The sequence below is a fragment of the Bombina bombina genome, chromosome 3, assembly GCF_027579735.1.
Source record: "Bombina bombina isolate aBomBom1 chromosome 3, aBomBom1.pri, whole genome shotgun sequence".
Taxonomy (NCBI): domain Eukaryota; kingdom Metazoa; phylum Chordata; class Amphibia; order Anura; family Bombinatoridae; genus Bombina; species Bombina bombina.
This window is the reverse complement of record NC_069501.1, coordinates 1,191,579,351-1,191,592,273: the sequence shown is the minus strand read 5'-3', so window position 1 is coordinate 1,191,592,273 and position 12,923 is coordinate 1,191,579,351. Positions and strand designations below refer to the sequence as shown.

The following is a 12,923-nucleotide window of genomic DNA, read 5'->3' as shown; positions in this document are numbered from 1 at the left end:
CCTCTTCTTGCCGGATAGGAGGAAGACTTTGGAGCCTCTTCTGGACCTCTTCAGCACCGGATGATGGATCACCAACCCCCGCTTGGGTTGGATGAAGATGTTGGAGCCAGGACGGATCGGTGAACCTGCTATGGTGAAGACAAGGTAGGAAGATCTTCAGGGGCTTAGTGTTAGGTTTATTTAAGGGGGGTTTGGGTTAGATTAGGGGTATGTGGGTGGTGGGTTGTAATGTTGGGGGGGGGTATTGTATTTATTCTTTTACAGGCAAAAGAGCTGAAATTCTTGGGGCATGCCCCGCAAAGGGCCCTGTTCAGGGCTGGTAAGGTAAAAGAGCTTGTAACTTTTTTAATTTAGAATAGGGTAGGGAATTTTTTATTTTGGGGGTCTTTGTTATTTTATTAGGGGGCTTAGAGTAGGTGTAATTAGTTTAAAATTGTTGTAATATTTTTCTTATGTTTGTAAATATTTTATTATTTTTTGTAACTTAGTTCTTTTTTATTTTTTGTACTTTAGCTAGTTTATTTAATTGTATTTTTTTTTAGCAATTGTGTTTAATTAATTTATTGATAGTGTAGTGTTAGGTTAATTGTAGGTAATTGTAGGTAGTTTATTTAATTAATTTATTGATAGGGTAGTGTTAGGTTTAATTATATCTTAGGTTAGGATTTATTTTACAGGTAAATTTGTTATTATTTTAACTAGGTAACTATTAAATAGTTCTTAACTATTTAATAGCTATTGTACCTGGTTAAAATAATTAAAAAGTTGCCTGTAAAATAAATATTAATCCTAAAATAGCTATAATATAATTATAATTTATATTGTAGCTATATTAGGATTTATTTTACAGGTAAGTATTTAGCTTTAAATAGGAATCATTTATTTCATAAGAGTTAATTTATTTCGTTAGATTAAAATTATATTTAAGTTAGGGGGGTGTTAGTGTTAGGGTTAGACTTAGCTTTAGGGGTTAATACATTTATTATAGTAGCGGTGAGGTCCGCTCGGCAGATTAGGGGTTAATACTATTTATGATAGGGTTAGTGAGGCGGATTAGGGGTTAATAACTTTATTATAGTAGCGCTCAGGTCCGCTCGGCAGATTAGGAGTTAATAAGTGTAGGCAGGTGTCGGCGACGTTGAGGGGGGCAGATTAGGGGTTAATAAATATAATATAGGGGTCGGCGATGTTAGGGCAGCAGATTAGGGGTACATAGGGATAACGTAGGTTGCGGCGGTTTACGGAGCGGCAGATTAGGGGTTAAAAAAAATATGCAGGTGTCAGCGATAGCGGGGGCGGCAGATTAGGGGTTAATAAGTGTAAGGTTAGGGGTGTTTAGACTCGGGGTACATGTTAGAGTGTTAGGTGCAGACGTAGGAAGTGTTTCCCCATAGGAAACAATGGGGCTGCGTTAGGAGCTGAACGCTGCTTTTTTGCAGGTGTTAGGTTTTTTTTCAGCTCAAACAGCCCCATTGTTTCCTATGGGAGAATCGTGCACGAGCACGTTTTTGAGGCCGGCCGCGTCCGTAAGCAACTCTGGTATCGAGAGTTGCATTTGCGGTAAAAATGCTCTACGCTCCTTTTTTGGAGCCTAACGCAGCATTTGATTAAACTCTCGATACCAGAGTTAAATTTATGGTGCGGCCCGAAAAAAGCCCGCGGAGCGTTAACAGCCCTTTTACCGCCGAACTCCAAATCTAGGCCTAAAAGAGAATAAAGAAAATTTGATAATAGGAGTTAATTAGAAAGTTGATTAAAATTTCATGCTCTATCTGAATCACAAAAGAAAAAATTTGGGTTCAGTGTCCCTTTAAGATAGGAATACTTTCCTAAAGTAAATATATGTCCATTTTCAAAATTCCAGGCAAATCTCTTGATCACGATTCTTCAATTGTTTTGTGACTGGTAATACAGTTTGTTTAACCTAGTACCTAGTATTAATCCTTTTTAACAAGCTAGGTCATATTATTGCTATTAGTAGTAGGTTTTATTGGCTCTTTTTTAGATTTTCAAAAATCGTTTTTTTTTTTTTTAATAGGTTTTAAATACAGTTTTGGTTTTATATGTTTCTTTTTTTTTTATCTAAATCTGTACTCTCAATGAAATTTTATTTTTTAGGTGCTCATCAGAGTTCTTGACAACAATGATAACGGTCCTGAGTTTTCTCAGCTAAGTTATGAGCAAGTTATCTCTGAAGATGTTCTTCCAGACACTGAAATTTTACAGATCAAGGCCACAGATAAAGATGAAAACCACAAACTGAGTTATATAATCCATAGCAGTATCGATCCCAACAGCATGAGAAAGTTCAGGATTGATCCTAATACTGGTGTACTTTATACAGCTGAACGGCTCGATCATGAAGCCCAAGCGCGCCACATACTCACAGTGATGGTAAGGAGTTTATTTCTCTTTGTACACAATGTGCCTTATACCTTTATTTAAATGCTTATCACTGTCTATATTTAAAAGAAATGTAGTGTTTGGTTTTCAACGTCCTGTTTGATGTCTGAATCTAAGGCCCAATTATCTCCAGTTCACCGGCATGGATTGAAACGTATCACCCAGCTGTCCCACATCCTGTATGGTATATCTCTCTCTAACAAATTGGAATACAGACTCTTATAGAGGAGAATGAATGTGTCAGGGATCATCTGGTGTTGATCGCAACATTTTTGTTAAAGTGAAAGTCAATCCTAGCGTTGTACAAACGCTAGGATCGACTATTGAAACAAATTAAGGGGACTTTTATTCATGAAGTATAAGATACTTCATGTAGAAAGCTCCTTTATTTGTTTAAACCGATCGGCCAACGGCTAAAAAATTTTTTGCTAAGAGGTGACGTTTTCACCTCTCAGCCAATAGCTGTGCAGTTAATCCGGCTCCCATGGGCACCAAACCGGATTTACCGCACGGATTTTGGCTAAGAGGTGAAAACGTCACCTCTTAGCAAAATATTTTTTGGCCGTGGGCTGCCATAGCAGCTAAGAACGGCAATCGGTCGAAATGAATAAAGGCACTTTCTGCATGAAGTATTATATACTTCATGAATGAAAGTGCCCTTTATTTGTTTCAATAGTCAACCCTAGGGTTTCCAAAACGCTAAGGTTGACTTTCACTTTTAAGAGACATGCAAATTAAATGATGCTTTACCTTGCATTCACACCTATTTTCATACATATTTTTCTATCAGTGCAATAAGTGCATTACATATATTGAGACAACCGCATCATCTTTTGATTTGGTGAGATCTGCAGGCATAAAATGCTTAGATAATTTGATGAGAACTGTGAAATATGACCAAGGAACTCTCTGTTCAGCACTTGACCTAGAGCTATGAGAATCATTTTACAAAAAAAAGTATGCTTTTCCTTATTTTACTTTTTTGGTACAATTTTAACTTTGTATTTTGTTTTGAATTGGAAGTGCCAAATGAAGACTTCAAAAGCTTAACTGTGCTACATTCTACAAAGGGATTGTTTGATTAGTGTAGTAGTTTATTTATATCTATCCCCAACTGGTTTCCGTATAGGAGATAGTATAAGAGACTTTTAAAAAGGTGACTACACATTTTGTGTACACAGATAAGGTATTAAATGCTTTTAAAACATTTATATTATATGCATATTATTGCTAATTTGTGTACCAATATCTGTGGTTCCATATGTGTGTAAATTAAGTTTCCTATCCTTATGAGCACAGAAAACATTTATTAAAAATACATTTTTATAATGCCCTTTTTTGGATGCAAAATGGATAAAATAGTTTAATGTTCCTTTAACTTTAAACTTGCATGATTTAAACAGGGCATGTCGTTTTAAACAACTTTCTAATTCACTTCCATTTTCTTCGTTCTCTTGGTATCATTTGTTCAAAGCAAAACAACAAGGAGCTAGTTTCTGATTGGCGACTGCACATTTATACTTCTTGTCATTTTATTCACCCAATGTGTTCAGATAGCTCTCAGTAATGCATTGCTGCTCATTTAGTGAATGATACCAACAGAATCATGCAAATTTAGCTAAGAGAAGTAAATTAAAACATTGTTTAAAATTGTGTGCTCTATCAGAAAAAAAAATAAAATAAAAATAGGTTTCATATCTCTTTAAGCGGTGAAGCAAAGTCCTGAGTGGTTGTACAGAACAGCAGATAAAAGCTTAGCTGGTGAACATCAAAGATTGGGATAGAAAGCGTGCAATCTGGGTAAGAAGAATTGCACAGTCAGGAAGGCCAGGAAGTCATGAATGGAACACAGCATCTCTGCTCTGAGTGCCAGTATTATCCTAATAAAGATAATGTACCAAGCCCAGCACAGACATGCTACAGTATCATATAAAGGCAATGTGCATCCTTGCACTAAGGAGAGCTTATTTATTCTAGGAAGCAAGTAATTGAGCTGACACACAAGGATAATGCGGAAAACATGTTAAAAAAAATATTCAACACTTTCAGAAGAGGCTGTACCCAATCTAAAAAATACAGTATGTTTTGATGTCATCAAGCATCTATTAAAGGGACAGTCTAGACAAATTTATATTTTTCATGGTTCAGATAGGGAATGTCATTTTAAACAATTTTCCAATTTACTTTTATCATCAAATTTGCTTTGTTCTCTTGGTATTCGTAGTTGAAAGCTAAATCTAAGTAGGCTCATATGCTAATTTCTAAGCCTTTGAAGGCTGCCTCTAATTTCAGTGTATTTTGACAGTTTGTCACAGCTAGAGGGTGTTAGTTCATGTGTGCCATATAGATAACATTGTGTTCACGCCTGTTGAGTTACTTAGAAGTCCGCACTGATTGGCTAAAATGCAAATCTGTCGAAAAAACTGAAATAAGGGGGCAGTCTGCAGAGGCTTAGATACAAGGTAATCACAGAGGTAAAAATATATTTTTTTAAATTTATTTTACAAAAGAAATTGCATTTGGGTTCTAAGAGATATAGGTAAATGCAACCAAACAGCACTCTCAAACGATGACACATTTTGGTATTTACCCCACGTGCAATGAATCCAGCAAAACAGTTGCTAAGAAACCCCCCCATATTCCTGTAAAATCTGAAGAAGGGCTAATTCTCCCTGCAGCTTTTCTTTTGTAAATATTAAAGACTAGTGTTTTTATGAATTAGAAATGTATTGTAGCAGATCTGCATACAAAATAATTGTTTAAAAATATTTCAAATCTATCAATTTGTTGTTATACAATATGCACTGTTGTGTAGTCCTGGGACATACCCCTTGAAATTCCTCTTGAATGTTGCTTATCTTTCTTCTTTTACTGTGGCCAACTAGAGACAGATATAAATGAACTTCTGCACATATCAACCAATGACTGTGCAGCATGTGGGAGAGTAGGAGTGTTAAGGGTACCACATTCCACATAATTCACTTCCGCCATGCGGGGGAGGGGGGGAAACTGGAAACACTACAATTTTCAGAGGTAAATTAGAGGAAGTACTGGGAAAATAAACAAGAAAATTGCATTACAATTATTTTTTTTTAATTATGTGTAAACATTTTATGGCAAATTTAATTTTAACTTTAATGTCACTTTAAATAGTCTAATAAATGTTTAAATTATGTATGCAAAAGTTTTGATTATATATATATATATATTAAGAATACAATTACTAATGGGAATTCCACAGCTTGATTTTACACAAATTTCAATTAAAAAAATCCAAAATGTTCTGTTTAAAGAAAAATGTGAACAGTGCAACTGTGATTTGGGCAAACAATGTGCTTTTTATTCTATGTGAGAAAATACAACGTAATCCTATGTTATTTTATGCTGATGGTCTACTTGAAAATGACTGCTTGATAAATCAGTCCAATGGAATAATATCCTATAGCATTAAGTGATATTTTCTCATGTCAGATAAAATGTCACCGTATGATAAATCTGTGTCTATAGCTGCAGCTGGCAAAACAGTATTGAGATTAGCAAGAGACCGGAAAGTCTATCTTGCAGACTTGTTATAGGCAATTATGTATATACCAAATAAAGATATTTCCTGACTAACAAATATTAGGACATTATTTCTGCTGATTCCAATTCCATTTCCTGTACAATTTTTTATTTTTATTTAACTACACTGAAAAAATAAATAAATATATATATCTTTTTTATTAGAAGGCTTATATTATATCCCCATTGTTTTCATTGTCTATACTTTATAAATATAAGCTGTATAAAATATCAGAATAAAGGATCATTTTAAATTTTTTTTTTTTGTTGCATACAAAGGGGCCTATTTATCAAGGGCCGAATGGCCCCTGATGCCCCTGTTTCCGCAGAAACAGCAGTTATGAAGCAGTGGTCTTAAGACCGCTGCTGCTTAACTGGTCTGCCCACTCTGAGGCTGCGGACATCAATCTGCCCAATCTCATACGATCAGACTTATTAACAACCCTTGCTACCGGCTAATTAGCCGCAAATCTGCAGGGGCTGGCATTGCACAAGCAGTTCAATAGTGCAATGTTAAATGCCGACAGCATATGCTGTCGGCATTCAGCGAAGTATGGTAACCAGACAATGATAATTCGGCCCCATTGTGTGTGGGTTTTTTTTATTATTTTTTTTCCTCTTTCAAAAATATATAATTTGTGCACAGAGATGTATTTCCCTTTAGCCGATTTAAACAGCACAACTTTTTTAGAGCATGTCATTTTAACACTATCAACCCTGCAATGCTATTTGTTTAACCCTGTTCAGTACGTTACCTGGCTGTTTATGTGTGTGTGTGTCACACACACACATAGCATTGCAGGCTCGCTAGTGTTAAAAAATATATGCTGTATCGAATTAGAACATGTAATTTATCCACTATTATGGCCTTTTGATGTGAATCGTGTGTGTATCTGTTATCTGTATATACTCCTAATGTATGGAATCAGTACACTTTTTATTCTCATAATGGAATAAAAAGTGTTTTGATTGCATACATGAAGAGCTGAGTTTTCTTTTATTGGATAACTATGAATAGAACACTTCAGCAAGCCATATGAAGCAAACTAGCGAGCAAACTGCAAGATAACAGTTTCCTAGATAGAGATATCTGTCAGTTGTTGTTATTAGTTTTATTGTTAACTTGTAGTTTGCTCAGTTGGCTGCTAGGCGACGGGTGCCGCCTGATGACATCCGCTCCAAGCCACACAACGGCCGCGCTTTGCAGGTGTTTGGCGTGCACTGGGGGGTGAGTACTGTATAAATAGATTGATGCACTTTGTATGTACAATTGGTCTGAGGACGGTGGTAAAACACTGAAACGTTACTGGAGTAAAAAATACTTTTTCAAATGCGGAGAGTGCCTTCCTCCTTTAAGGTTTATATATATATATATATATATATATATATATATATATATATATTTTTTTTTTTATATAAATATATATATATATTTAAAGGCACAGTCAAAATGTGTTTAATTTTTTCCATATATATTAATACATGTGTTCCTACAGAGGTATAAAGGTAAGTGGCAAATAATGTATTCCATACAGAGAAGGAGTAATTGTATTTACCTGTTATTGCATAAATTACATTTTTAATAATTATATACTCTACAATGTAAATAGATGCAGACTGTAAATAATTTAATATACTCTTTATACTATAAAAGGTCAAAGATCAAGAATTTCCATACCGGCGAAACTTGGCTCGGGTGATAATTAATGTAGAAGATGCCAATGACCACAGCCCATACTTCACAAGCCCACTGTATGAAGCATCTGTGTTTGAGTCAGCTGCTATTGGTTCAGCCGTCATACAAGTTACTGCTCTGGACAGAGACAAAGGTGAAAATGCGGAGCTCATATATTCCATAGAGACAGGTAATGACATAATAAACTGCTATTATATCCAATTGTTCTAATAGTTTTATGTATTAAAAACTGAAATAACATTAAATCAAGGCTTACTCATGTAAGCCTGCAAGTGATTTTTTTCAAAGCAGTGGCTAAATCCGTTGCTTTTTAAACCCTTTCTGCCACCTGAGAAGTGGTGGATTAAAATCACCCCAAACTGATCTGGAGTGATTGACAATCCCTGTTCTTACACAATTGGTTGCATGAGAGTAGAGGCTGCATCATACAATTGTCCACTCATACAATGATAAATATGCCATGTTGGTCATACAGGCTCAGTATCTATGAACCTTGTCCATCCGGAAAATGATTAATCTACCCCAAGTTTCTTTCTTTTCTTCCCTTTTCTTACCATTTCTTTATTTTATTCCCTTCCTTTCCTTCCTTATTTCCTTTCTTTTCTTCCTTATTTTCTTCATTTCCTTTCTTCCTTCTTTCCTTTTCTTCCTTCCTTCCTTCTTTCTTTCTTTCTTTCTTTCTTTCTTTCTTTCTTTCTTTCTTTCTTTCTTTCTTTCTTTCTTTCTTTCCTTTCCTTCCTTCATTCTTTCATTTTCTTCATTCCTTCCTTCCTTCTTTCCTTTTCTTTATTTCCTTCCTTCTTTCCCTCCCTTCCTTCCTTCCTTCCTTCCTCCCTCCTTCCTTCCTTCCTTCCTTATTTCCTTTTCTTCCTTCCTTTTCTTCATTTCCTTCCTTTCTTCTTTCCTTTCCTTCCTTCCTTCCCTCCTTCCTTCCTTTCCTTTCCTTCCTTCCTTCTTTCCTTTTCTTCATTCCTTTTCTTCATTTACTTCCTTCCTTCTTTCCTTTCCTTCCTTCCTTCCTTCCTTCCTTCCTTCCTTCCTTCCTTCCTTTCCTTCCTTCTTTCATTTTCTTCATTCCTTCCTTCCTTCTTTCCTTTTCTTCATTTACTTCCTTCCTTCTTTCCTTCTTTCCATTCCTTCCTTCCTTCTTTCCTTTCCTTCCTTCCTTCCTTCCTTCCTTTCCTTTCCTTTCCTTCCTTCCTTCTTTCATTTTCTTCATTCCTTCCTTCCTTCTTTCATTTTCTTCATTTACTTCCTTCTTTCCCTTCCTTCCTTCCTTCCTTCCTTCCTTCCTTCCTTCCTTCCTTCCTTCCTTCCTTCCTTCCTTATTTCCTTTTCTTCCTTCCTTTTCTTCATTTCCTTTCCTTCCTTCTTTCATTCTTTCCTTTCCTTCCTTCCTTCTTTCCTTTCCTTCCTTCCTTCTTTCCTTCTTTCCTTTCCTTCCTTCCTTCTTTCCTTTTCTTCATTCCTTTTCTTCATTTACTTCCTTCTTTCCTTTTCTTCATTCATTCCTTCCTTCCTTCTTTCCTTTTCTTCATTCCTTTTCTTCCTTCTTTCCTTCATTCCTTTTCTTCATTCCTTCCATCTCTCTTCCTTCTTTTCTTCCTTTTCTTCCTTCAGAATGCAAAAACCCACAGCACCATCAGCTTTTCAGCATTTTATTTAGCTTCTTCTCACATAACACAGATGTATGTCTGCGACGTTTCTGGAGGTTATCCCTTAATCATCCTCCCTTCTTTCCTTCCTTCCTTTTTTCCCTTTTCTTTTCTTCCTTCCTTTTCTTTCATTCCTTTTCTTTCTCTTCCCCGTTCTTCTCTTTCTCTTTCCCTTCCTTCCATGAATTATACAGGCTATTATAAAGGAGGTAGCATTTCTTAACAGGAACTTGTTCCTTTCATTTAGGAAGAAGCCTTTACAGCATTATCTAGGCAGGTTGTTATTTCATAGGTTAGTAGAATTGTGTACTATGGCTGGAAATGTAGTCATGCATAAAATTTCGATTGGATTAAATGTGTTCCGGAGAATTTTTTATATTCACACAAGCAAAAAAAGTAAAATGCTGGGAGAGCAAGGAAAATTATTGTTTCTTTATTAATTTGTTTTCAAGGCAGACAAGCCATGGTTAAGGAGGAAATACATTACATCTCTGTACTGGTCAATAGTAACTGTGTAAAGGCAGTGAGTCACTTAGTATTTCTGTAGATTTGTTTGCATTCCATTAACACTTTATGGACTAGGTCTTTTGCATGGGAGGTACCCTAGTTTTTATCCATTAACACTCTGTGTTATGTTACAGCCTCCATAATTGTGAGGAGGGCATACACTGAGACAAAATGATCTGTCCAATGGGAATTGCACAGATCTGTAGTCATGTATACAAATCTACAAGGTCCCTTATTCCAAAGATAGTATGTAAAAGTATATACATGTCCAGATGTTTCTTAAATGGCCACTACATCCCAAAGTTTTCTGTTATCCATTCTAAAGAACAGTATTTTTAAATTAAAAATAAAAGTTGTGTCAATTTAAAGAGACAGTAAAGTCATTTTTATTAATGAATCAAACATAATTGATTGTGTTGCAAAAAAATCTGCATGCTCCACATTATAAATAATTACACTTCACTGTTATTTTACAACCATTTTGGTATTATAGGGACAGAAAACCCCAAAGTTTGGATTTAAACAACTTTCCAATTTACTTGTATTATCAATTTTCCTTTATTCTCTTGTTATCCTTTTCTGAAGGAGCAGCATTGGACTGCTAGCAGGTAGCTGAACACATCTAATTAGCCAATCACAAGAGACAAATGTGTGCAGGCACCAATCAGCAGCTAGCTCCCACTAGTATAGGATATGTGCATATTCTCTTTCAACAAGGGATACCAAGAGAACAAAGCACATCTGAAAAAAGAAGTGCATTTATAAGTGTCCTTAAATTACATGCTCTATCTGAATCATGCACGTTTAATTTTGACTTTCCTATCCCTTTTAAACAAATGTAAATAATGCTCATGAGATAATGGGGCCGAATTTTCAAGCTTCCGAATGTTCTAAAGACCGCTGCTCCATAACTTGTCGGCCTGCTCTGAGGCCTCGGACATTAATCCTCCTGATCCTATACGATCGGGCTGATTGACACCCCCTGCTAGCGACCGATTGGCTGCGAATCTGCAGGGGGCGGAATTGCTCAAGCAGTTCACAAGAACTGCTTGTGTAATGATAAATGCAGACAGTGTATGCTGTCAGCATTTATCGATGTGCAGCGGACATGATACGCTACATCGTATCATGTCAGCTCGCACTTTGGTAAATTGGCCCCAATATCTCCAGTGCTTCTGTTATTTTATTAAGATGATTGCGAGATCTTCAAAACTTTTTAGTGAATCTGCTCAACAGATTAAAATGGGAATTGCTGGGTGGTGGGGTTTTCTTCCTTACTGCAGAACACTTATAGTTCTTAGTAAATTTATTCCAGAAAAGGGACAATTAAGTGGCTGCAATTTTACTTTGGTTTACTATAAAGCGCATAAACTTGTGTGTGGGGGACACACTAAATAAATTACTTTTCATTTAGGGCACAAAAACTGCAAAAAACATTCATTAACAAACAGGTTTAAAAACATTCCCAGTGTATTTAGAGGTGGTTTGCGTACAATTCTGCCTTCATACGCCCTATTTATACGCCACATATTTATCTCTATATAAGAGAGAAAATATATGGCGGCATCAGGCATATGGGCACGGATTTGTACACACATCACCTCAAAATTTGCTGCAAGTCTTTTTGAATAGAGGCCTAAAATTTTTTGTTGTTTTTTCATGTATAAAAAAAATATTTTTGCTCAGCAATAGAAATGTTACATTCATATTTCTCAGACAGTGAGTGCTCTTTTAGCGTTAATATTAGTTTTAGGTAACTTCGGGGCATATTTATCAAGCTCCGAATGGAGCTTGATGCCCCGTTTTTCTGGCGAGCCTGCAGGCTCGCCAGAAACGGCAGTTATGAAGCAGCGGTCACAAAGACTGCTGCTCCATAACCTGTCCGCCTGCTCTGAGCAGGCGGACAGACATCACCGGAAATCAACCCGATCGAGTACGATCGGTTTGATTGACACCCCCTGCAGATGGCCTATTGGCCGCGAGTCTGCAGGGGGCGGCGTTGCACCAGCAGCTCTGTCAGATCAGGTCCGACAGACCTTGATAAATAGAGGCCTTTAACTTAATCTTTTTCAATGAAAAAAAAAATGATGTTTTATAAGCTCAAACATAATTTTTGTTTTGCATTAAAACCCCTTTTATGCAGTGTAAATCTACATCATGATATATTTATTTTGTATGCATCCTGGCTTCTTCCACTTTACTTAGCATTTTAGAATTACTTCATATCATTACCCACAGTGAGGTCACTAAAACACTGTTATAATCTATCACTTTATTTTATTACTCTTTGGGGGTCGAGGAAAGCAAAAGTCTAATTTTTTCAGATTGATAAAAAGAGGACTACAGGGTCTAGATAGAAAGGAGAATTAAGTCTTGCAGAAAAAAGGAGCTGTTAGCTGTATCTCCGGGAAGGGTGAAACCCATGGACCGAAACTATATGATTACTTACCAGCTGCCCATGGTATCTCTTTCTAGTGCCAGGGAATGTGGAGGCTGGTTTTCTGCACAGCTCATTGGCAGTAGGCAACATTACCCTGATTACATGTATACCTCTGAGACATGTTTACCTATTGAACTCATGACCTACTTCAGAAATTAATTGTATATCAAAATATATGCATGCACTAGAATTTAGAATGCACGTCACCTAAAGTAAAGAAAAAAAATTATTTCAAGCAAAATAATGTTTCAAGTTAAAATAGTTTGCTGAAGTTAAGCAATAATTTCTTGTAGTGATTTAATTGCTGCACACACACTGACTGTGTCCCTTGGGATCTCTTTTTTTATGCCCCATGTAATTTTGAATTCAGGTAATTTATTTTCCTATATCCGCAGTGTTTGCCAGTTATTTCATCAATATACTAGACTCTGAGATCTGTGTTCTCACATTTATTCTTAGCTATGCCAAAGTCTTACTGAAATACATTGTGTTAAAATACTTTTTAAAATGTATTAAAAGACGTGAAAACCAAATGTTTTCTTTCAGGATTCAGATAGAACGTACGAGTTTAAACAACTTTCCAATTTACTTCTATTATAGGGTGACCAGATCTGAGAAAAAAAAAAAAAAAAAGGGAAATTTCATCTAAGACAGGCAACAT

The 12,923-nt window shown here is 36.1% G+C and overlaps 1 protein-coding gene across 2 annotated transcripts in view; it reads left to right on the top strand.

Moving 5' to 3' along the window:
• The window catches only part of FAT3 (FAT atypical cadherin 3), a 637,515-nt gene that overhangs the window by 426,585 nt on the left and 198,007 nt on the right, over positions 1 to 12,923 (top strand). For both annotated transcript variants that reach the window (XM_053708624.1, XM_053708625.1), the window contains exons 7-8: positions 2,119 to 2,394; positions 7,619 to 7,829. In XM_053708624.1, the coding sequence (XP_053564599.1) occupies positions 2,119 to 2,394; positions 7,619 to 7,829 (487 nt within the window). The remainder of the gene's footprint in view (positions 1 to 2,118; positions 2,395 to 7,618; positions 7,830 to 12,923) is intronic.